The sequence below is a fragment of the Geotrypetes seraphini genome, chromosome 12 (genome assembly GCF_902459505.1).
Source record: "Geotrypetes seraphini chromosome 12, aGeoSer1.1, whole genome shotgun sequence".
In the NCBI taxonomy this organism is placed as follows: Eukaryota; Metazoa; Chordata; class Amphibia; order Gymnophiona; family Dermophiidae; genus Geotrypetes; species Geotrypetes seraphini.
Window position 1 is genome coordinate 7,019,165 of NC_047095.1, and position 25,837 is coordinate 7,045,001.

At 44.4% G+C, this 25,837-nt stretch overlaps 1 protein-coding gene across 5 annotated transcripts in view; it reads left to right on the forward strand.

Moving 5' to 3' along the window:
- Positions 1–25,837, forward strand: part of WDR47 (WD repeat domain 47) — a 104,273-nt gene that overhangs the window by 41,690 nt on the left and 36,746 nt on the right. For all 5 annotated transcript variants that reach the window (XM_033916863.1, XM_033916860.1, XM_033916861.1 and 2 more), the window contains exons 6-8: positions 1,275–1,404; positions 8,438–8,616; positions 23,172–23,429. In XM_033916863.1, the coding sequence (XP_033772754.1) occupies positions 1,275–1,404; positions 8,438–8,616; positions 23,172–23,429 (567 nt within the window). The remainder of the gene's footprint in view (positions 1–1,274; positions 1,405–8,437; positions 8,617–23,171; positions 23,430–25,837) is intronic.

Below are 25,837 nucleotides of genomic sequence, written 5' to 3' on the forward strand. Positions count from 1 at the left end.
CATTGAATATCTCTCCTCTCTTCTCTTCTGGAGGATAAGGCATCTTCCTCCTCCTCCTCCTCCTCCTCCTCCTCCTCTTCCTCGCAGTCCGGTATCTCTTTTGCATCTCTTCTAGACAACTGACCCGCACTCCACTCTTAACAACGGTTTTCTTCACCTATTTCTCACTCTCTTCTCCCATCAGATCACTCATTTTGTACCTCTTGTAATCTTTTGTAAACCGCATAGAACTTCACGGTATTGCGGTATATAAACTTTTATTATTATTATTCTTTTCCCATCCCCCCACCTCACCCCAGTCCTCCAACTTTCCGTACACTGATGGCAATATCAGCAATTAAGGCAAAGCACTGGCAGCTGGATGCAGATATGCTCTCATGGGTCCCACCTAAGTGGGAACAGGAAGTAACATCAGCTGATATAGTTTCCTGTTCCCGCGTAGGCTGGACACTCTAGAGAGAGAGAGACTCGATGGAGCCAACCAGCAGTGCTCTGCCTTAATAACTGGCTCTGCCATCGGTGAATGGAAGGTTGGAGGACCTGAGGGTGTGGGGGTAGGAAGAGAAGGGACTCATGAGAGATACTGGACCATAGCGGGTAGGAGGTGGAATGAGAGGATGTGCTGGTTCACCCAGGGAAAAAGAAAGGTATGACAGACCTCGGGAGGGGGAGGGCCAGGTTTGACTTGCCAAACTATATACCCCATGAAACTGGATGGCATGGGGAGGTGCACCAGCCTTCATCATGCCCCCCCCCCCCCACACACAGCGATGTCTATTGTGGTTAGTGCTGATATCCAGCAGGACTGACCGGTTAAGTGCCACAGAATATTAGCAGATAACCTCACACAAGTGATTTAACCAGCTAGGAGCCTCTCCTGCCTGGTTAAATTGCTTAGAATATCAATATAATTTTTAAAGGTGTATGTTCAGTTTTATTTTCTTTTCAGCGAGTTTTGCTTATTTTTCTCATATGCAATATTATTGTGGTTGCCAATTAAAAGGAAACAAAACTGAACAGCCATATTGCCTTTGGGATCTATATAACATTGTGTACCCTTAAGGTAATAAAATAAATTGCTAGTAAAAACATTGTTTTACAACAAAGATACTTAAAATCTGTCAAGAAGTGTTCCTTAGTGGGCTGGAATACCATCATGTTTCTCTATTCTGTTTTGAACTAGCATTCCTGAGATGCTTTTTCTAAGATCTAGCATATAAGAGAAAAAAAAAAAACCTAAAATAAAATACTTTTGTTTTCCATGAAATGAAAAGAAGTGATACCCCACTGGAGAGAGAGTATCATAGCATCAATGAAACATCGTGTCCAACTGTAAATCAAGAAAATGAGTCTAGAACTACTGGACCACAGAATCAAGAATCAAACAAGTCGGACAGAAGTGAGGTATTTTCTTTTATACTAAATCTCCATTAATTAACTGATTTCTGAAAAAAATATTTTATATGACAAATAACATTTTATACTCTTTAATTATGCCAGTTCATTTCTTTTTTTAACTTGAGCAGGTTTTGGTGATATTTACCTAGAAATTCCTTATTTGAAACAAATGGAAAAACTTGGAAAAGTTCTTTAATTTGGGAAAGGTGTAGTATAGTTGAGAGAGGATTAACCTTTAGTGCAGCATTGGAAAGATTTGTCTTCATTTGTTCAGGAAAGTCAAACTTTTCCTTTCAAAGTATGTTAACGTTTTGCTGGAAATGAATTCAAGACTTTTGTATATTAATATCAGATTATAGTACCGTATTTCTAGTGCAACAGACACTCTATTCTTGAACCTTTGGGTAATCACCCCTTCTTGCAAGAATTCTTTTGCGTCACCTCCCATCCCTTTGGGCTGTCCTCCAATTCTTCAGTTGTCTCTCTACAAGTGAATTGGTAGGAGCATGTCTTTACTATCCTTGTTTGTTCATTCTTTTAAATTCATTTTTTACTCACATTTGAAAGGCTTTTCGGTGCTGCAGAGGATTCCTATCATGGGACATCTCTGGCTGTAGGAGCGCACAGACTCAGGTCGGAGGTCTGCATCCAAGTGGCAGACTGCTTTGCAGTTCACCCACTTGGATAGCCTATACTAACAATTTGGGAGCTCAGGGACTGGTTCCTTGGGAACAAGGCTTGCCCAAATTTCTGTCCACACTGGGTTTGAATGCAGGTTGAGTGGCAGTTTTACCAGAATCAGGGCCGACTGCTTTCCTCCTCTCAACTGTGTGTGTAAGGTTCTCAACTGTGTGTGTAAGGTTGAACTCAAGTAGTCTGAAAAGACAAGCAGTCTGGATTCCAGGCTTGTTTGAGGCAGAAGTTCTCCCTGTAAGCAGTCTGCAATTTCACTACAAGAAGCTCCCAGCACATAGCATGACACAATGAATAAACAGGCTGATGATGGTCTTTTAATACAGAATCGGGAAGGGGGGGTTTTAAAAGTAGAATTTTGGGGTTCTGGGCTTGGGTCCCCTACCTCTAAAATCCCCTTATCACTGGTTTTAGATCCTAGCTTAGCTTCCACAGCCGTTTTTGCTGTTAAAATTACTTCTACAGTAGCCATTTTGGATTTCCCGATATGAAAATAAAAGCCTCTATCTGCCTCAAACACCTTAATTTTACTCAAAAACAGGTGCAATTGACTCCTCAGGCCAGGTTACCTTAGGTTCATGATAGATTTGTGCTGGATAGCAGTCTGAGGATCGTCCATGTCCCATATGCCGTGCGGCACTTGAGGGGGGTGAGAGCCGCTGACTTAACCTCCTCTAGTGCCTTGGGAGAGTGTTAGTGCCCAGATGGTGCAAGAGTCGGGGGAAGAGATCCAGGTTTGAGCTAGGGAACAGCACAAGTGCATCCCCAATGAAGTGCAGCCGTGCAGCTGTTGCAAAATCTCAAAAAGGAGCTTGTGAGCATTCACAGGGGATGTCTTGGATAGGGGTTCCCCCTTGCAATTCATCAATATGATGTTTGAAGCTTACATGATTAATAAGAGCCACATAGAACTCTCAGGATCGTGACCATGCTGGCGCTGAGGGATTCCCCCCTAAGAGCACAATTCTCCAACAACAGTGCCATGCGCAGGACAGGGAGGTTCAGTCAGGGAATGACTGGGACAATGAGCGTTCTATTTCAGTGCCCTTACTTTCCCAGACTGGATCCTCAGTAGCAGGGAATGCTGCATGTCTTTGGGGGTGGGGGGAATCCAGATCTAGTGGAGGCTCTGGATTTCAAAGAGGACCCAACAGTGCACAGGTTGTTTAAGCCCTCAGTGCTTTTGGAGATAATCATGGAATCAGCCACACAGTGCTCACTTATGAGCACCAAAAAAGTGCGGACTACATGTTTCCCCTCTCATCAAGACATTACAAAATGCTAACATTGGGAGGTCCTGGAGGGGCTCTGTTGGGTGGCTAAAGCTTTGGCAAAGCTCTATCTGGTGGATGCTGCATGTAACCAGCTTTTTGTTCCACTGAAATTAGACTCCCTGGTGTCACAGAGTACCTCCGTTCCCAGTGAAGACTATGTGGTATTACAGGAGGTCCAGGACTGCAGACTGGAATTTGTTCATAAGAAAACATTTTAATCCGCAACCTCAGATTTAAAAGTTGCTGCATCAGTGTCTTTTGTCGCCCGTACTTGTCACTCCAAGTTACACCATGATCTGGAGGCGAATGCTGGGAGGGATCACCAGTTTCTGATGTCTGGAGTGGATCTGGAGTATGATCTTTTCAGAGTCATGATCAAAATGAAATTGTCTTTAAGTAATTACCATAGTTCTTCCTTCTTTAGTTTGTCCACCCCTGCTGACCTGAGAGGCAGAAGATCCAACTTGGAATGGAAATAGGGAGCTTTTCACATGGCAATGCACAACACTGTCACCAAGCTGCCCCAATAAATTTGTTTGCATTATCAGTTGAATTCTTAATGGTTTTCCTAGTAATATTTTCTGAATTTTGAGGGCCATGAAATGTAAGCTTCTCTGAAGAAAATGTAGGATCAAAGAAAAGACATAATTAATATTCCCTTTTAAATCTCCTTGGAACACTTTAATTTTCAGTTTTGGCCATACTTTCACTTTGAAAACTACCCTATGGAATTTGTTCTCTTTCATTTATACCAACTCTTTGATATGTACAAATTTCTCAAGCTAATTTTACATTCGACTGGAGAACTGATCGGGGAAGAGTAAGAGGAGGAGTGCAAATAGGCAATGTGTAAAAGGAGTGAGGAATAACGGATTTTTTTTTTTTACCACACAAGAGCAAAAAAAAAAAATGTCGGACAATTGCATGCTACAGTATTGGATACCAATGTTGCAAGCTTGATGATATCGTCTTGCTGAACTTTGAAAGACGTATTAAAAGCTATTCACAACCCAGTCCTTGGAGCACACCTTAGTCCCATCAGGTTTTCAGGATATCCACAATCGAGAATGACGCGGGGAAAAAAATCTGTCCCCGTCCCCGGACCACCGTCCCCTTCACCGCCCCATCTCTACCCTGCTGTCCCCGCCACGTCACCACTGTCCCTTTCGCCGCCCCGTCCCCGTAGCATCCATACAAGCCTCAGTACTGCAATATTTAGCTTATTCCTTCCTTATAAATCAAAGTTCTGACTGCTGAACTAGAGAAAGAGATATTCAGCTGGCAGGGCTTTGTTTATAAATTTTTATCAACACAACTAATATACTAGTTTATCCTAAAGCAAAACAAAATACATTTTTTTTTTCTACCTTTGTTGTCTGGTTTCTGCTTTTCTCATCTTCTCATTCAATTCCTTCCATCCACTGTCTCTCTTCTCTCTGCGTCTTCCATTTGCTCTGTTACTGTTCCTCTTCCTTCCCCCCCAAATTGGTCTGGCACCCATCTTCTTCCCTCTGCTCCCCACATAGTCTGGCACCTCTGTCTTCTTCCCTGCCAGCTTCTTCTCCCCACTCTCTCTTCCCCATTTCCCTTCAGTGTCTTCTCCCAATCTCTCTTCCCCTTTTCCCTTCAGCATCTTCTCCCAATCTCTCTTCCCCATTTCCCTTCAGCTTCGTCTCCCCACTCTCTCTTCTCCATTTCCCTTCAGCGTCTGTTCCTCTCCACCCCACCTTTCCTCCCTTTCTCCCTCCCTGTCCCTTACTGTCATGGCACTTTCACCCCCCCAGCAGTGAGAACACCTCTTAGCTGCTTCCGCCATGCACCAGCACCCTCCCCCCAGAAAACAGGCCCCAGTCTGACAGGCAGAAGGAGTGTTTCCTACTTGCAGCGCATAACTGTGCCGACAAACCTCCCTGCCCCTTACCTTCGTGGCCAGCGATTTCTAAACTGCCTTCTTACTGCAGCCGGAGCGTTGAAGTTGCATATGGCTGCCGGAAAGGTCGTCTCTAATGCAACTTTTGGTTGCGTCAGAGATGATCTTTACGGCAGCCACATGCAGCTTCAACGTTCCAACTGCTGTAAGAAGGCAGTTTAGAAATCACCAGCCATGAAGGTAAGGGGCAGGGAGGGAATAGGGAGATGTTGGGACTGGGCCATGGCAGCAGCAGCAGCGATCAGTAAGGAGGGAGGGAGCGCGATATGTGACCGCGCGCGTTCTCTCCCTTAACTGCAGGGACAAGGTCAATCACCGCTTCATGGGGCAGTGAATGGCTTTGTCCCCATAGCCACGGTGAACACAGTTTTTTCCCCACCGTTTTGGCGAGTTGCCCACGGCTACCCGTGGGTAACAACCACTGTGTCATTCTCTAATCCACAATGAAGATTCATGAATTAGATTTACATGCAATTGAAACAGAGCATGAAAATCTATCTCATAACAAATTCATTGTAGGTATACTGAAAACTAGGTGAGACTATTTGTGCCCCAAAAACTGGATTGGGACTAGCTGTTTTAAGATGATTATGGGTTATGCACTGAAGACTGGTCATTCATCATGTTGGTTAATAAGTATTTTTTAATTAGCAATTTATGCTAATCCTTCCCCTAATCCCTTCCCTTGGGAATGCCTTTATTTTGTCCAGGTAAAGTTATGCACATGTCTATTCCTAAGTTTACCCCACATATAAAGAGGGTAAGTTTATAACACCTCATTTCAGTGCATAGAATGTAAAAATGCTTTTTAAAATTGCCTTTTAGCATTTTTCAGTTATTCCCCATGCAAAAAACAAAAACAAACTGCAGACTAATATGTACAAGATACAGGCAGTGTTTATTATTCCAAAACATTTAATTGCAGTTATTGATACCACCTTATTACAAACCAAGTGAACTGACACGGTCCATGTTTCGGAAAACACGACTTCTTCAGGGGTCCTAATGGCTATAAATAATGAGTCTAAGAGAGTATAAATTATACATAATAGATACAAAATGGTGTACATAATATAATAATACCCCTTGTAAAGTGATAAGCAAAAAATATCATATAATACTTGAGTGAGTGCTGGTGCTATATAAGATAAAGTTATGAAGACATATAGAGTGGTCTGAGATGTCTTCATAACTTTATCTTATATAGCACCAGCACTCACTCAAGTATTATATGATATTTTTTGCTTATCACTTTACAAGGGGTATTATTATATTATGTACACCATTTTGTATCTATTATGTATAATTTATACTCTCTCAGACTCGCTATTTATACCCATTAGGACCCCTGAAGAAGTCATGTTTTCCGAAACACGGACCGTGTCAGGTCACTTGGTTTGTAATAAGGTGGTATCAATAACTGCAATTAAATATTTTGTAATAATAAATACTGCGTGCATCTTGTACATATTAGTCTGCAGTTTGTTTTTGTTTTTTGCTTGCTGTACTACAGACCTTGTTGGACTCCTTTTTTGTTGTCAGTTATTCCCCATGCCATAGTTCTTCCTTGATTTTGAAAACAAATATGCTTTAGGTACATGTTCATTTTAGAAAGTGGAGAAAAAAAAATAGATTTTTGTGTGCCCTTCTATTTCCCATCCACTTTACCCTTTTCATATATATATATATATATATCTCCTATATAATAAAACCCTAAGCGCGCATGCGCACTTAGGGTTTCATGATCCCTGCCATCGTGTTTTCTGATCCGTGGCCGAATTCTATTTTAGAATGCAGCGGCAGGGAACACTCTAGCCACTCCCCTCCTCCTGCCCTGACTCCTGTAAGGCCCGCTGTTCGTCATCGTCGCCCCCCCGCGCATCGCTCCCCGCCGCATCCAAACCCCCGTTGATCCTCCCATCTGACCCTCTCACTGCGAGACGACTGACAAAGTCCCTGATGACACAGCAGAGGAAATCAGGGCAGTAGAAGGCTCCGAAGCAGCGTATTTAGAATGCTGCGGACTCCCCTGGAGCCAGGAGGTTTGTCGGTCGTCTCACGGTGGGATGGTTGGATGGGAGGGTCAGTGGGGTCAGCTACACAGCAGCGGTAGTGGCAGGCGGGGGTGGAGATGGAAAGATGCTGCTCAAGGGTTCTACTGCACAGGGAGATGGGAGGGAGGGAGGCAGGCAGGCAGGCTTTGGAGGTGGGGGTGTGACAAAAGTCTGAAAGGCAGTGATGGGGACATAGGAAGGAGGCACTGGGGGCACTAAGGACATAGGATGGGACACTAAGGACATAGGAAGGAGGCACTGGGGGCACTAAAGACATAGGAAGGTGGCACTGGGGGCACTAAGGACATAGGATGGGACACTAAGGACATAGGAAGGTGGCACTGGGGGCACTAAGGACATAGGATGGACACTAAGGACATAGGAAGGTGGCACTGGGGGCACTAAGGACATAGGAAGGAGGCACTGAGGGCACTAAGAACATAGGAAAGGGGCCCACAGAGAGACAGGCAGGCATGGTGCAACAGAAAATACAGGCAGGCAGGGGGACAGGGAGACAGAGACAGAAAGAAAGACAGACAGACAGACAGGGGGCCAGGGAGAGATACAGACAGAAAGAATGACAGACAGCATCCAAGGAGAGAGAGAGAGAGAGAGAGAAAAAAAAAGATAGACGATCATCTACTCTAACACCCGTTAATGTAACAGGCTTAAACACTAGTGTGTGTATATATGTGTGTGTGTATATATATATATATATACAGTGGTGCCTCACACAACGAACTTAATTCGTTCCAGGAGCAAGTTTGTTATGCGAAAAGTTCGTTATATGAAACGCGTTAAGCGCAGTGACTAACGACTGCCTGCAGTGTCTGCGCGGAAGGATGCAATACATCGGCAGCGATCGTGGAAGCTCGGGCGACTTCGTTGTGTGAAACGAAGTTCGTTGAATGAATCATGACATGAAGTTCGTTGTGTGCAGCGTTCGCTGTGCGAGGCGTTCTTTATGCGAGGCACCACTGTATATATAAATATATAAATAAATGCTGCTCTGGATGAAATAACATTTTCAATACTTAGTATAAAATATTTCTTATCTAAATAAATAAAACATTCCTAATTTTTTTAAGCTCCATGATTCAACAGAGCAGTTTGAAGAATACTATAGGCAGAAATTGCGCTTCCAGCAGCACTTGGAACAGAAGGAACAACAAAGGCAGCTGTATCAGCAAATGCTGCTTGAAGGAGGAGTAAACCAAGAGGATGGACTAGAACAGCAGCAGAACCTAACGGAGCAATTTCTTAACAGGTAGGGTAGCAATCTGTACTCATTTTCATTTCATTGATATTCTTTCATGAACCCATAATAAGGGAGACTCAGAAGTTGTACTTTAGGCAGGGCTTACTATTCTGAGGGAAAAAAATCACCAGCTTTCTTGTAATTGACAAATTTTCTACACCCACCACCCACAACTAATTCTCTTTGCCCTCCCACACACATGCATCCACTTCGGATTTTTTTAAAATTGAGAAAACAACACACAAAAAAGAAAATAGTAACATCGGCTACAAAAATGCAACACTTCATATCTTCAGTCCACATTAACGGAGAATCTTTCACTCCTAAATTGAAGAACACAACAAAAGTAAGTAGGTTTCACAGGCTATAGATCACTTTGAACTATTTTCCCTCAAACTATTACAGCCAATAAATTTTAAAAAATTTAAACAATAAATCAATTAGGACACAAATTCCCCCTTGGTTTCCCAGCATGAAAGTGTAAGCAGTGCACATTATCTAGGAATATGTATCGATTTATTATCATAATCAATCAAGCATTTGCAAGGAAACTTAAGAAAAAATGACTCCCCTATATCTAAAACTTTAGGTTTCCTTGTCAGTTGAGTTGTTCTAGAGACATTTGGGAAAAATTGAATATTTTTACTGCAAAACAGCAGAGTTTTCTTTGATTTTAAAGCTTACTTTCTAATTTCTGCTCCTCTGTATGTAAAACTACTAACACCCTTTTCAATCCACTGTATTTTAGTGGCACAAAATCCAATATGTTCTTTAATATCCAAATATTGCTAATAGATTATTCTCCTGTACTAAGGTATAAAAAAACCTCAGATCTGGAGTATATACACCATCCGGTGTTTGTATACAACTCTGTTCTTGCTCCTGATTGTAATCATTGGCAAAAACCACCAACCTACTTACTCTCTACAAACATTATGTTCTTTTATTTTTCCTTTTACTGCTTCTTTTTTGTATATATACTTTTTAAATTTATTATCTCTATAGCTTTTTTTCTCTAAATACTATATTCAGGAGAATTTTATAGCAAAGTTATGTTCTTTAATTGTTTGTATCCAAATCCTTCAAAGTCGATTTTTCTTTACTATAGGGCTGCCCAAGTCCGGTCCTCGAGATCTACTGGCAGGCCAGGTTTTCAGGATATCCACAATAAACATGCATGAGAGAGATTTGCCTGCACTGCCTTCTTGGTATGCAAATCTCTCTCATGCATATTCATTGTGGATATCCTGAGAACCTGCCTGCCAGTAGATCTCGAGGACCGGACTTGGGCAGCCCTGCGATTCTATCGCACATAATATACATGAAAAACTGTTAAATTTAAGAAAGTCCAAGTCGATTGTACTTATCTGGATCGTTGTATTTGTTCTAGCAGTCCAATAGTACTTTCAGTTTTTTCTATGTTGTCTTCCGTGTCTTGTTTTCCGATGTAAACAATGGTAGCCGCCTCACTCTTCACCAATGTGGCCAGTGTTTCGCGGTCTAAATTTTCATACCGCTGCCTCAGGGTTTATTCATATATTTTTTAATATAATTATTTGATTTTCATTTAAGTACAGAATTGTGCTTAACAGGAAATATAAGGAAACTAATACATCCAATTACCTATTGGGTTAAAGTAAAAATAAATCAGGCCGAAAACTGGCCTCAGGAAACAAATACAACTTATACATAGTCCTCAAATTAAAGAGGGAGGAGAAGAACAAGAGAGGAACGCTTCCAGGAAAGAAAACATATTGCAATCATTTAAAGGAAATTAGAGTGAAAACGTCGGCATTAGCAATGGACTAGAATTACTCCAATAATCACTGGGGTGCAAACGAAACTCCTTTTCCTTCTAAAAAGAACGCAACTGATCTGGGTCATTAAAAAATGCTTATTTCCTTGGTATAACATAAAACATTTACAAAGAAATCTTAACTGAAAAGAAGCACCCAAAGTAATCATTTTATCGCGGTATGTAAGAAATTCTTTTCTTCTTGACTGAGTCCATTTAGAGACATCCGGATAAATATATATTCTTTCTCCCAAATAAGAAACTTGCTTCAGATTATAATAAAGTAAGGAAGTAAGGAAACTTGAACGAAAATGGCGCAAATCAGGGACCGACAATGACAGACTTAACTGGCGGAAAAAAGTCAGCGAATACAAAAAATCCATAGCTGAAAAATGCAGTAAATACTACTCTCAACTCATCAACACCTCTACTCTAAACAGCAAAGCACTTTTCCGACTAGTCAACTCCCTCCTAGACACCGATTCACATAAGCTCTCCAGCTCAGAACTCCCGCCCCCCGCAACGATCCTAGCTGACCACTTCGCCAATAAAATCAAAACCCTAAAATTATCACTTATAACTCCCAACCTTATAATTCCTACCCTTCCAGCAATAGACACAACAGGCTCAAGGGCCGACATGACCTGGAGCTCATTCGAAAGCCCAGACTGGAACCTTTTTCTCAAACTCTTCTCAAAATATGCCAACTCCAACAGCCTATTAGACAACTACCCACCCTCCATTATTAAATCTGCCCCCCCCTCAATTCAAAGCCGAACTCTTCAATTGGGTCTCATTATGCCTGTCCACCGGCCTCTTCCCGACTGAACTCGGCCACATTCTCGTATCCCCCCGCCTCAAAAACAACAAAGAACCCATCTCCTCCATCACCAATTATAGACTCATCGCCAACATACCACTCTTCCAAAAACTTATGGAAGGCCTCATTAACCATGACCTCATGAACTACCTAGAAAAGTTCAACATCCTTCCTGACTCCCAATCCGGCTTCCGCGCAAACCACAGCACGGAAACAGTCCTAGCTGCTCTAACCAACTACCTCCTCCAACTATTCTCCCTGGGCAAAAGCGCCCTAGTACTCCAATTCGACCTAAGCAGCGCTTTCGATCTGGTCGACCATGATATTATGCTCCGTTGCCTTGACTCCATCGGCATTTCCGGCCAAGTACTCCACTGGTTCTCTAGCTTCCTAACTAGCCGTACCTATCAAGTCCACAGCAATGGAATCTTCTCCCATCAATGGCGTAATTCCTGTGGAGTCCCACAAGGCTCCCCACTCTCCCCCTCCCTCTTTAACATCTACTTGGCACCTCTAGCACGTACACTAACTGATTTAAACCTTAAATCATTCATCTACGCTGATGACATTACCTAGGAGCCTACAAAAACGCCATCAAATGCCTAAGAATAGTACAAAAAATATGACCACGTCAGCCCCTATTATGCTAAACTCCACTGGCTGCCAGTGGAGGCAAGAATCACCTTTAAAATCCCATCATCATAACCTCACAAAAGTATTAGAAAATGCTCTCATGACCACCCTACCACCACCACCAGCAACACCTTGAATCCGGACAGTATTATCTCTATTCGTCTAAACAACAGAATCCGGACAATATTATCTCTATTCGTCTAAACAACCTATCACTATCTACTATCTGCTATCAATTTCTCCTGGAAAAGTCCAGAATAACAATTGTAACTTGACGCATTTTTGATTACATGTACTACAATGATACTGGAAATGTCCAGTCTTCTAACTTGTAATCCGCTTAGAACCGCAAGGCACAAGAAGAATAGAAATCACTAATGTAATGTAATGTAATGTAAATTTGCCTGCCTCTGCTTCAAAACCTTAGCAGGCTCCTCACCAATCTACCTATCCGAACACCTGGAAATTGCACGCCCCTCTCGCACACGAAACACCTACCTGTTCTCCTTCCCCTCCATGAAGGGCTGCCTCTACAAAAAATTCCTCGACCGATCTCTAGCATTCCAAGCGGGCAAATGGAACAAATGCCTCTCTACCCTCATCTCCAATTCCCCCACTACCAAACATTCCGGAAGTTAACCAAAACCTATCTCTTTGACAAATTCCTCTGATCAACCCTCCCTCCTCCCCCCTCCCCTCCTGACCTCTCCCCCTACCCTTACCACCTCATGCAACACTGCAATCTGTAACGCTACTGTATCTAACTATAGCAATTGTAACCGTTTTGAACATATAACCTAGCTGCTAAAATAACTTCACAGTATATTTATTGTCAAAAATGTAAAGGTAACCTGACCAAATTTGTATCGTCCAAAATTGTAAATCTAACCTTAACGAAATTGTAACATCGCTGTAAATGTACAGTCTCTTCTTCTGTTAACCGCATAGAACTTCCATGGTAATGCGGTATACAAGAATAAAGTTATTATTATTATTGTTATTAAAGTCTCAAAATTAGATCTTTATCCTGATAAAATACCAGGGAAACTATTAATGTGGATTGTCCTGACAATTTAATATCTGATGACTCCAAAATTGCTGATAGTTCTTGCTCTGTTGTATGCATTTCTTTTATAGTCCTTTTTAGGTAATAAGGGTTTATTCATATTTAGAACGGCTTTCTTCCTTTGCAGTTTCAGAGATTCAAACTTTCAACCTTTCCCACACAGACAAAATGGCGACAGCATCTTTTTTTTTTCCCCCCTCTTTATTTCTGTACTTGGCACAGTGACGTCAAACCAATCAGGTTTTAGCACAGTTTTGTTTTTTTTCTGTACTAGGCAACGTTACATAAAACCAGTCAAGTTTTAGCAGTTCCTGATTCTTGGTCACACATTGGTTGGATACTATCGGCCTCTTTTACAAAGCCGCACTAGCGGCAGCGCTGTGCTAATGGCCCCAAAGCCCATAGAGATTTAAAAGGCTTTGGGGCTCTTGCTGCATGGCAGTCGCTAGGGTGGCTTTGTAAAAGAGGCCATATGTTGCATTTATTGTAACCATTATTCCATAGCTAGCAAGTGATTGGAGGCAAAAAAAACCCCAAAAGCTACTTACTTGTCCGTCTTATAGAACCATTGCAGTTGGATACAACATTATGATTAGTTGTCAAAGAGCATCATTTCTTAATAAAAATGTTGCCATTCCATATTATTGTTTAGCCTATGAGGGCTCAAAGTATTCAACCGAAAGACAGTGCTAAAACCTGATTGGTTTGACGTCATTGTGCTTAGTAAAAAAACAAACAAACGCCATTTTGTCTGTGTGGGAAAGGCTGAAAATTTAAATCTCTGAAACTGCAAGGGAAGAAAGCCATTATAAATATGAATAAACCCTGAGGCAGCGGTAAGAGAATTTAGAGTGAGGCAGATAATTGACTGATAATTGACTGAACCAATACAAAGAAGTGTTGCTGATGAAAGAACACTCTCATGTCTGAAGAAAAAATTGTGTATCCTAACTTGTGGAAAACCTTTCTCAGACTATTAAGCACAGATTTTACATGATCTTTATGCACTCCGTATTAAGCTGTGTTTTAAAACATGGGCATGTAAGTTTTTTTTATAGTAGCTGATGTACCAAAGTATGAATTCTCGTAAAACTGCTTCACAGTAGTAAATTGTTGTATATAAACATAGAAACATAGAAGATGACGGCAGATAAGGGCCATAGCCCATCAGGTCTGCCCACTCTACTGACCCACCCTCAAGTCTACTATCCTAGGGATCCCACTCCTGGTGACAGGTTTCCTTGGCTTAACCCTCTAAGGGATCCCACATGGGCATCCCATTTGCTCTTAAATTCTTGCACGCTGTTTGCCTCGATCACCTGCACCGGGAGCTCGTTCCAAGGATCAACCACTCTCTCGGTGAAGAAATATTTCCTGGTGTCGCCATGAAATTTCCCGCCCCTGAGTTTGAGCGGATGCCCTCTTGTGGCTGAGGGTCCTTTGAGAAAGAGAATCTCTTCTTCCATCTCGATACGGCCGGTAATATACTTAAACGTCTCGATCATGTCTCCTCTCTCCCTACGTTCCTCGAGTGAATACAGCCACAAATTTTTCAGCCTTTCCTCGTACGATAGATCCTTGAGCCCCGAGACCATCCTGGTGGCCATCCGTTGCACCGACTCTACTCTCAGCACATCTTTTTGGTAGTGTGGCCTCCAGAATTGCACACAGTATTCCAAATGAGGTCTCACCATGGTTCTGTATAATGGCATTATGACTTCAGGCTTCCGGCTGACGAAACTCCTGCGGATGCAACCTAACAACTGTCTTGCCTTAGATGAAGCCTTCTCCACATGATCAGCAGTTTTCATGTCTGCGCTGATGATCACTCCCAAGTCTCGTTCTGTTGAAGTTCTAGCTAAGGTCTCACCATTCAAGGTGTAAGTTCTGCACGGATTTCTGCTGCCAAGGTGCATGATCTTGCATTTCTTAGCGTTGAAACCCAGCTGCCAGGTCGAGGACCAAAGCTCCAACAAATGTAGGTCCTGTGTCATACTATCGGGTGAATTGCCGTCTCTCACTATATTGCATAGTTTGGCGTCGTCAGCGAATAACATTATCTTACCTTGAAGCCCCTGAGTTAGGTCCCCTATGAATATGTTAAAAAGTTGCGGGCCCAAGACTGAGCCCTGCAGTACTCCACTGGTCACCTCCGATGTTTTAGAGAGGGTACCGTTAACTACCACCCTCTGAAGTCTGCCATTCAGCCAGTCATTGACACATGTAGTTAGTGTTTCTCCCAGTCCCATTGATTTCATCTTGCTCAACAGCCTGCAATGCGGGACCCTATCGAAAGCTTTGCTGAAGTCTAGGTATAGTCTACCACACAGCCACAGGTGAATATTTTATGTAAATTCCTCTTAATAAGCTGTTCTAACACACATGCATGGACAAATCCTTGCAAACACATGTGCTCAAAAGCTTTGTGGGCCTGTATACCAACTGCCCTCCCCTCCCCCTCATTAATAGCAGCTACTTGTGTTTTATAGGTCCTTCTGGCCCTGGAACCTCAATTCCTGCTGTCTAGTGACAAATCTACTTTGCCCAGTCCTTACTACTGTAAAAAAAATTAAAGAAATTAGCGCCTCCTGAAAGCTCTATTCTCCACCAAACTGAAGTTTTGCTTCCTTGTGCCTAATTATCAAGAAATGCTTGTGAATTATGGGGGGGAGGGATATGGGATCTGAATTATATTTTAATAGGATATTAAGTGATGTATTTAAGTATAAATTGATGTTATATGTTGTTGTACTTATTGTAAGTTTTAAAAATGAATAAAGAATATTAAAAAAAAGAAATGCTTGTGGCATCACTCCCTTTATCCCAGGACAAGCAGGCAGATATTCTCAACATGTGGGTGACGTCACAGACGGAGCCCCCTTGCGGATGTTTTCGCAAGCAGACTTGCTTGAAGACCTTCAAGCTTGCGATTGGCCCGCACGTGCCCCTCCCGCCCAACCTAGGGCATGCGTCTCCTCAGCGTGGCCTCAGTTCTATGTTTTCCGCGGAGCCGGAAGCACTGCTCCCTTGCTGCGCGCGATCTCATCCTTCTTGCACCGCGGCTTTCTTTGTTATTTTCGTTTAAGTCGCTATGCTCGCGTCTTTGTTTCTTCTTTTCTTTCGGGTCTTTTTGACCGGGTCTCCGGTCTTGCTCTGGCTGCCTAGCCTCGCGGGGCTGTAGCTGTCTTTTTTCTTATGTCCCGGCCTCGCACCGGGTTCAAGAACTGCACTAAGAGCAACCGGGTTATCTCCATCACCGATCCTTATCATTGGTGTGTGGTGTGCCTGGGTGCGGAAAACCACGCTAAGTCGTGTCCGCGTTGTGCGACTCTGCAACCATGGGCTCTTCATTGGAGGGTGGCCAAGATTCTTCAACTTTTTGACCCAATGGATCCTGAGGGACAGGCCTCGAGCTCGGCCTCGTCACTAGTGTTGGGTGCCTCAGCCTCGAAGTCCTCGGCCTCGAAGTCCCCCTCGTCCTCCAAGGCTCTGGCCTCGGCTCCTCCTGCTACTCCGGCCTTGGGTAAATCTCCTCTTTCCTCCTCAGGTGTGCCGGCAAAGAAGCCTACCTCATGCGAGTGCTGCCTCGTCGGCATCTTCGAGACATCATTCTAAGCGTGCCTCCTCACGTAGGGAATACTCTTCCTCGAGATCCCCCCCGAAGGAGCGCACTGCTGCACCTGTGACCCAACATCCTTTGGTTTCGGTGCCTATGTTCAAGGACATGCTTAAGGCTATCCTTACCTCACAGCTTTCCTCAGTGGTGAGCCAACTGGTCCCGACCTTGACGTCTCTGACCTCGGTCTCGACCTAGCCCCGGTCTGACTAGCCTGAGCGTCCTTCTCGGGGCCATGCCTGCAAGACTCGCAGGGTTTCCTCGAGCGATTCTTCGTCTCCGGAATCGGGGCCTGTGGCTTTCCGGGGACCCATGACAGGGGCACGCTTTTCACCCACTACTTTGCAGAGGTTTGCCCCTTCTAAAAAGCTGCGGTCTTCTCCGCCCCTTCGGTGCAGGTCTCCAACCATGAAACCTTCCAAGCACACCCTTGTCCTTGAGTTGGACTCTACTGTGCATTCTTCAAAACCGGTGGAAGAGATTTCCTTTGCCCCATCTTCTCCAAGGCTCCACAAGATGGTCCCTTGAACTCCGGGGTCCTCTCCGACCCACCCTATGCAGGGTCGTTCCTTGACGCCCCCGAGACGATTTAGCCAAGCCTCCTCGCTCTCCCATTTGCGGGACTTCGAGGCTCCAGCATGCTATTCGAGGGAAATTTCTCCCTCTTTCTCTGCTGCCCCAAGATCTCGCTCAGGGTCTCCTCAGAAGGATGAGTCTTCTCGAAATTCCTCCTTCACTCATTTCATTTCTGACATGGGCAGGGCCTTGAATCTGGACCTCCAGTCTGAGTCCCATTATACACAGGAATTCTTGGCGGAAATGGGTGTTGCTCATCCACCCCGTGAGGCACTGCGCTTGCCATTGCACCAGGTTCTCCGGCAAACATTTCTCCGGAACCTGGAGACCCCTTATACGGTCCCGGCTATTCACTCCAAATTGGAGTCCCGTTACCGGACGATCCCAGTCAAGGGGTTCGAAAGTTCTCAACTTTCTCACCAATCCTTGGTGTTGAATCTTCCTTGAAGAAATCCATCCCCTCAAAGGTATACGCAGTCGTCCCTCCGGGCCGGGAGGGCTGTACGATGGACAAGTTTGGTCGCCGCCTTTATCAAAACCCAATGATGGCGAACCGTGTCCTCAACTATAACTTTATCTTCACGTCCTATCTCCGGTTCTGTGTGGAAGCCCTCCACTTGTTCTGGGCGGACGTGCTGGACTCTCATCGTCAGGAGTTTCGTCTCCTAGAGGAGACTCTCTCCCAGCTTCGCCTCTATATGTTTCAGGCGGCCTATGATGCCTTCGAGTTGTCCTCGAGGATTACGGCTTTTGCAATCGCCATGCGTCGCCTCGCTTGGCTCAGGATTGTGGACATAGATCCGAATCTCCAGGATCGTCTTGCCAATCTCCCTTGCGTAGGTAATGAGCTATTTGATGATTCCATAGAGGCAGCCACTAAGCGCCTCTCGGAACACGAACGGTCCTTCTTTTCTCTGGTGAGACTTAAGCCGAAGACCCCTCTGACTCGGCAATACAAAATTCCTCTCCAGAGGTATCCGCAGAAATCTACTCCTGCATTCTCTCGGCCTCCTTCGAAGTGGCCGCAACAACAGCAGCAGCGTCAAGCTAAGGCCCAGCCGCTAGCTCCGGCGAAGCCTGGGCCGTCTTTTTGACAATTCCAGTCTGAGCCTTCGGGCTCCCTTCCTCCTGGAGCCTTCCCCCCTCCCCATCGGGGGTCGTCTCCATCATTTCTATACCCAGTGGGAAAGTCTTACCACCGACAGTTGGGTGCTTTCCATCATCCTGGAGGGGTACTCACTTCACTTCATTCACATGCCCCCTGATCTTCCTCCAAGAGAGTTTTCCTTCTGCCCGGTCTCAGCTGCCTCTCCTTCTGCAGGAAGCTCAGGCCCTTCTTCACCATCGGGCGGTCGAGGAGGTTCCCAGTGGAATACTGGATTTTATTCCCGGTACTTTCTGGTACCCAAGAAGACAGGGGATCTGCGTCCGATCCTGGACCTCCGTGCTCTGAACAAGTTTCTGGTCAGGGAACTGTTCAGAATGCTCACCCTTCCTACCTTGTACCCTCTCTTGGACGAGGGGGACTGGCTGTGCTCACTGGACCTCAAGGAGGCTTACACGCACATTCTGATATACCCGGCCTCTCGCCGGTATCTGAGATTCCAGGTGGGGGATCTCCACCTCCAATATCATGTTCTTCCCTTTGGCCTGGCAGCCTCTCTAAGGGTTTTCACAAAATGTCTAGTTGTGGTTGCTGCAGCGCTGCGTCTCCGGAGCCTGCAGGTGTTTCCCTACCTTGACGACTGGTTGATCAAAGCATCCTCGCGCCACGAAGTTCTGCGAGCGACGAATCAGATCATCTTGCTCCTTCAGAGTCTCGGCTTTGAGGTGAACTTCCCCAAGTCCCACCTCTGTCCGTCCCAGTCTCTGGAATTCATCGGAGCGGTTCAGGACACGGTTCGTCTCCGCTTCTTCTTGCCTCGGCCTTGTCAAGAGGCCCTTGTTCGCTTATGCCAGAGGGTGGCCCATCTGTCCTCAGCCCCGGCTCGGTTCCTGATGGTCCTCCTAGGTCACATGGCCTCTACGGTTCATATGACTCCTTTTGCCAGACTTCACCTCCGCATTCCACAATGGACTCTTACGTCCCAATGAAACCAGGATCGAGATCCTGTCTCGCGACTCATTGTCATGACTCCTTTGTTGAAGAAGTCTCTCCATTGGTGGATGCTCTCTTCCAATCTTTCCAGAGGTTTTCAGTTTCATGCCCTCCCTCCGCAGAAGGTCCTCACAATGGACTCGTCAACCTATGCTTGGGCTCATCTGGACAGTCTTCACACTCAGGGTCTTTGGTCCAGTGCCGACTGCCTTTTGTCACATCAATCTGCTGGAGCTTCGAGCGATTTTCCTCGCCCTAAAGGCTTTTTGTCACCTGCTTCGCGACCGAGTGGTGCTGATCCGCACGGACAACCAGGTCGCCATGTATTATATCAACAAACAAGGGGGCACGGGGTCCCTGTCCCTTTGCCAAGAGGCAATGTGGCTCTGGGATTGGACCATCCGCCGCAACATATTCCTTTGAGCGGTCTACATTCAGGGCCAGCACAATTATCTGGCGGACAGGTTGAGTCATCTGCAGCCTCACGAGTGGTCCATCTATTCCTTGACCCTGTCTCAAGTGTTTGCTCGTTGGAGGACTCCGTACTTTGATCTGTTTGCGTCCCCTCTCAATCACAAGTTGCCCCGCTTCTGCTCCAGGGTTTACACCCCTCTGAGATTCGAGGCGGATGCTTTTCTGCTGGACTGGACGAACCTGTTTCTGTATGCGTTCCCTCCATTCCCTCTGATTCTGAAGACTCTCGGCAAGCTCAAGTCCACGAGTACCACCATGATTCTGATAGCTTCTCGGTGGCCCTGACAGCCGTGGTTCTCCCTTCTGTTGCAACTCAGTTCCAGGGAGCCTCTTCTTCTGCCTGTTTTTCCTTCTCTGCTTACGCAGAGTCGAGGTTCTCTACTTCATCCCAACCTTCAGTCTCTGCACTTAACAGCTTGGTTCATCGAGACTTAATGCCCTCGTTCCAGTTCTCTCAGCCTGTGCTGGACGTCCTGGAGGTGTCTCAGAAGGAGTCTACTCGCCAATGTTATCATCAGAAGTGGACCAGCTTTTCTTCCTGGTGTGCTACTCGACAGCAGGAGCCGCTGTCTGCCTCCTTATCTGCTGTCCTGGATTATCTGTTACACTTGTCTGGCGCTGGACTCAAGTCCTCTTTGGTTCGAGTCCACCTTAGTGCCATTGCTGCTTTTCATCAGCCGATTGACGGGAAGCCTATCTCTGTTCATCCTGTGGTTTCCCACTTCATGAAAGGCCTTTTCCACGTTCATCCGCCCCTTAAACCTCCTCCGGTGGTTTGGGATCTTAACGTGGTCCTTACTAGCTTGATGAAACCCCCATTCGAGCCGCTTGCGCGGACTCACTTGAAGTTTCTTACTTGGAAAGTTGTGTTTCTTATTGCTCTCACTTCTGCCTGTCGGGTCAGTGAGCTTCAAGCCTTGGTTGCGGACCCACCTTTCACGGTCTTCCATCATGATAAGGTGGTTCTCCGTACCCATCCTAAGTTCTTGCCTAAGGTTGTTTTTGAGTTTCACATCAACCAATCCATTGTTCTTCCTGTGTTTTTTCCAAAGCCCCATTCTCACCCTGGAGAAGTGGCTCTGCATTCTCTTGATTGTAAGCGTGCGCTGGCCTTCTACTTGCAGCGCACTGCTCCTCATCGTTCTGCTCCCCAGCTGTTCCTCTTTTTCGATCTTGATCGCTTGGGTCGCTCTGTTTCTAAGTGGACCATTTCTAACTGGTTGTCCGCTTGTATCTCTTTCTGTTACGCTCAGGCTGGTCTCTCCCTGCCGGGTTGAGTCACAGGCCACAAGGTCAGAGCGATGGTGGCGTCTGTTGCTTTACTCTGCTCTACCCCGCTTGAGGAAATCTGTAAAGCTGCCACTTGGTCCTCGGTTCATACGTTTACCTTACACTACTGTTTGGATACTTTCTCCAGGCGTGATGACCATTTTGGCCAATCCGTTTTGCAAAATCTGTTCTCCTAAATTGCCAACTCTCCTTCCATCCCATTCTGGTTAGCTTGGAGGTCTCCCACATGTTGAAAATATGCTGCCTGCTTGTCCTGGGATAAAGCACAGTTACCTACCATAACAGGTGTTATCCAGGGACAGCAGGTAGATATTCTCGCAACCCACCCACCTCCCTGTGGTTGGCTTCTTTGTTAGCTATCTAAACTGAGGCCACGCTGAGGAGACGCATGTCCTAGGTCGAGCGGGAGGGACACGAGCACATGCTTGTAAGCTTGAAGTTCTTCAAGCAAGTCTGCTTGCGAAAACGTCCGCTAGGGGGCTCCGTCGGTGACGTTACTCACATGTTGAGAATATCTGCCTGCTGTCCCTGGATAACACCTGTTACGGTAAGTAACTGTGCTTTACTGACCCTGACTGGATTCCACAGTTCCAAATCCATTACAGAGTAAGAGTGATCATATTTTCTACTGCTCGGGTGTTGCCATCTTGAAAATTAGTGGCACTTGATGCTTATCAGTATTTGGAAATTACTGCTAAGGATCAAGAAAATATCATTTTTCAAAATAGCAGTCCCAGAGCAGGCATGAGTGAGCATTACACAAAAATATAAGAATAGCCTTACTGGGTCAGACCCTTTTTTCAAACTAGCTATGTTAACCACATCCTTTGGCAAAATGCGTTCCACAGCTTAACTATTCTCTGAGTGAAAAAATATTTCCTCCTATTGGTTTTAAAAGTATTTTCCTGTAGCTTTATCGAATGTCCCCTAGTCTTTGTAATTTTTGATGGAGTAAAAAAATCGATCCACTTGTGCCCATTCTACACCACACAGGATTTTGTAGACTTCAGTCATATCTCCCTTCAGCCCTCTCTTTTCCAAGCTGAAGAACCCTAACCTCTTTAGTCTTTCCTCATACAAGAAGAGTTCCATCTCCTTTATCATCCTGCTTGCTCTTCTTTGAACCTTTTCTAATTCCACTATATCTTTTTTGAGATAAGGCAACCAGAATTGAACGCAGTACTCAAGGTTAGTCTTGTTTATCATCCCTTTTCTAATAATTCCTAGCATCTTGTTTACTTTTTTAGCTGCAACTGCCGCTGTACATTGGGCAGAAGGTTTCAGTGTAATAACTATGACACCCAGATCTTTTTCTTGGGATGCTGACACCAAAGGTGGACCCTAGCATATGGTAACTTTTAACTGGATTTGATGCTTTTGAGTGAGAGGTTGTGAAAGAGGACCCATAAGAGAGCCACTTGAGTTTTTAGTATATGAGAATTCCTGGGGGGAAGATGGCATTGCAGATTTTTATTTTTTGCTGCATCTGCTGTCTCACTCTGCCCATCCATTCAGCATCTACCATCTCATTCTGCCCTTTCATCTGTAATCTATGGTTACTAAAAAGAAAGGTGGGCTTACCTGTTGGCAGGACTGGAGCAGGTAGATAATCACAACTAGTTGCTGGGTATTCCGAGAGTGAAGAAAAGGCTACAGAAGCTGGTATCGGGGTAGCCATAGGGCAGCGACTCTAGTAGGTCCAACAGAGGCATCCCTTGACTAGTCTGGTACAAGGCCTTGAGCATCTGAACATGGTGAAGGCTGGCCAGTTCCTGCCCCATCTAAACTTTCTGTTTCAAAGAGGATGGAAGCTGGCTGGTCTTGAATATGCTCAAGGCCCCTTGCCAGCCAGTCATGCGATGCCGGTGATGTAGTTCCTAGAGTCACCATCCAGCAGAAACAACGTTACAGACCTAAAGGCTTCACGGGAAGAGAGGAAGGATAGCAAAATTTGGGGGTGCCATGGCACCTGTGACTCTCCCTTCCCCTGTTCCAATGCCTATGGGTGAAGATGAATCAGGAGCTTATTTGTACCTGCAGTTAATGTCATACAAAATGGCTGCTAAGCTAGAAATTTTTTTTTCCTTATGGTGGGTAAAGAATAGTAAACTGTATCTGTTTTAGGTTTCTGTGTTAATAGGTTGTGCAATATAGTTTTATAATTTTACCATATATATTTTTTGGTTTTCTTCGCAGGTCAATTCAGAAGCTTGGAGAATTGAATGTAGGTATTGAGAATCTTGGAAATGAAGTACCAAATCTTAACCAGCAATGTAATGGAAATAAAGGGAACATGTCAAGTAGTACTACAGGAACAAACTGTTTATCCCGACCTGATATTCAGCAGAAGGTACTTGCTGAAAATCAAGGAACTAGCTCAAGCACGCCTCGTAAACATGCTTCTGGAAATCGTATACCTTTTCCTGATGAATCACCAATTAGTGGCAATCAAACGTAAGAATTTAGTAACATTTTGTCCAGCTGTCAGACTATGCATTACAATTTTATTCCAAATCAATAGCTCCCATTTTATGGTGTGTTTTTTTAAAATGTTTTAATTCTTGTCTTTAAGAATTAGTAAGTGCCCATCAAAACTAAAAAACAAAAAGGTATCTGTCTGCAATATGTACAAAAGGCTGGATAACTATCTCTGAGATGCTAGTGTCATGCTATATATATTTGTGAGAAAATGGATGTGGGGTTAGTGGGCCTATCAGGGCAGCTAACTTACACCTAGCTTATAAAGGCAACATAGACACTTATAAAACAGACTTGTGCAGTGATCTCCTAGAAGTGGCCGAATTTATACCTGCTCTGAAGGAGATGCAAATTAGTGTATATACCCTATGCTTGGAGTTTTAATTTTTTTTTTAATTTAATCATAAGAACATAACATAAGAACAGCCATACTCTGCATCAGTCTGGCTTTATAGAAGGAAGGCAGATATTTGATAGTATTTGGAGTGCTGCAACTAATCTGGGAAGCACAGCATAATAACATACTCTCCCTTGTGCTCTCTATAGATGCTGAAAAGGCATTTGATAGGATAAAGTGAGCTTTTATGTATGCCACATTGGAGGGGGGAGAAAAGGAATGAGTTTCTAACTTGGATATGATTGTTATATACAAATCCTGACTCGTGTCTGCATATCAACGGGTTCTATATGAATCAGTTTGTACTGCCATTTTTGTTCCCAAGTCTGCATGGGGCAGAAGCGTAGGAAGATCGCTTCAGCCCCGCTTCACCACTAGACCACCAGGCTTTAAAAAGTGAGGTCCAGCAGACAAGAGGGAGGCCGGGGTATGGTCAGTCGGCCCTAAAGTTATTCATGATTTTTCCATATTTGCGGGCCTGCTCTGCCCCTAACCCCCGCGAATATGGAAGGAGAAGCTATCAGAATTCAAGACTAATATGTCCATGTCAGATATATTAAAAATATACGTAGAACAGTGGATGGTAGAATTGCTGAAAAAGCAACATCCCTTTATGTCATTCTTTTCTTGGTTGGGCTGAGAACGTTTCAGCAACCCTTTGTATATACTATACTTGGGCATAAACTTAATAGCATACCCTAAACTACTTTTTCAGGCTAACTACCCACCTTTGCTTAAAAGGTTTTGGGAGGATCTGGATAGATGGAAAGATCACATGATATCATGGTGTACGAGCCAAAGGAGAAATGCTTGCTTGTACATATAGTCAGAGTAGACAGGCTAGCTCTTGTCAAAGCCTAGAAGCAATTGGTCATGCCCACAAAGGGTCTACTCGAGGCTGGTGCAGATTGTTTTTGGATACCTTCACTTTACTGTTGTTCGGTTGCGCTTTGTCTTTGTATTTTATGCTGTGTTTGCTATGTGCTATATTGTTTTTGCCTGTACCATGCTTCCAGTTGACTTAAATAAAGTTAAAAAAAAAACAAAACCCCCAAAAAACAGCCATACTGGGTCATTTTAGCGTATCCTGTTTCCACAGTTGCCAATCCAGGTCACACGTACCTGGCAAAAAAACATACTTCTATTTTGCCAGGTCCAGCTAAAATGAATCTAGATGAGTTACAAAAAAAATTCATAATTGAATAAATAAAAAAAGAAAATCATAAGAATATAGAGGGTGTAAAAGTAGCACTCCTAATAACAACTTATGTAGGTAACTGCCTCTTCCTGCCTCTATTTGCTAATTTTTTGCTATTAAACTGGAATTTTCTCTGAGGACAAGCAGGATGATATCTCCACATTGATGAATGATGTTATCAGATGGAGCCTAGTATGGCAGGTACTCCCCAGTATTCTTCTGGAAGCCTTTGGAAGCAACCTATTGTGCATGTCCAAGGAGTTGAAAGGGGGGCTTTTAACTGGCCCTTGAACACTGCCAGAGATTGAGCCCACTGTAGGGATTTGGGCAGCTTGTTCCAAGCATAAGGTGCAGCAAGGTAGAAGGGACGGAGTTGGCAGTTGAAGAAAAGAGCACAGATAGAAGGGACTTATCAGCTGAGTGGAACTCACGGGGGGAAACATAGGGGAGAGATAAGTGAAGAGAAGATAGTAAGAGGCAATTGAATGAGTGCATTTGTAGGTTAGTAAGAGGAATTTGAATTGTATTCGGAAACGGATGGGAGGCCAATGATGTGAATTTAGGAGAGGGGTAACACAAGTATAGTGGCTCTCCCAGAATATGGGTCATGCAGCCGAATTCTGAATAGATTGGAGGGGAGTAAGATGGCTAAGCGTAAGGCCTTAGTTGCAGTAGTCTAAGCGCGAAGTAATGATGGTGTGGATAAGTGTTTTGGTAGTGTGCTCAAAGAGGAAGGGTCGAATTATAGAGGAAGAAGTAGAGGAAATATTATAGAGAAAGAAGTGGCAG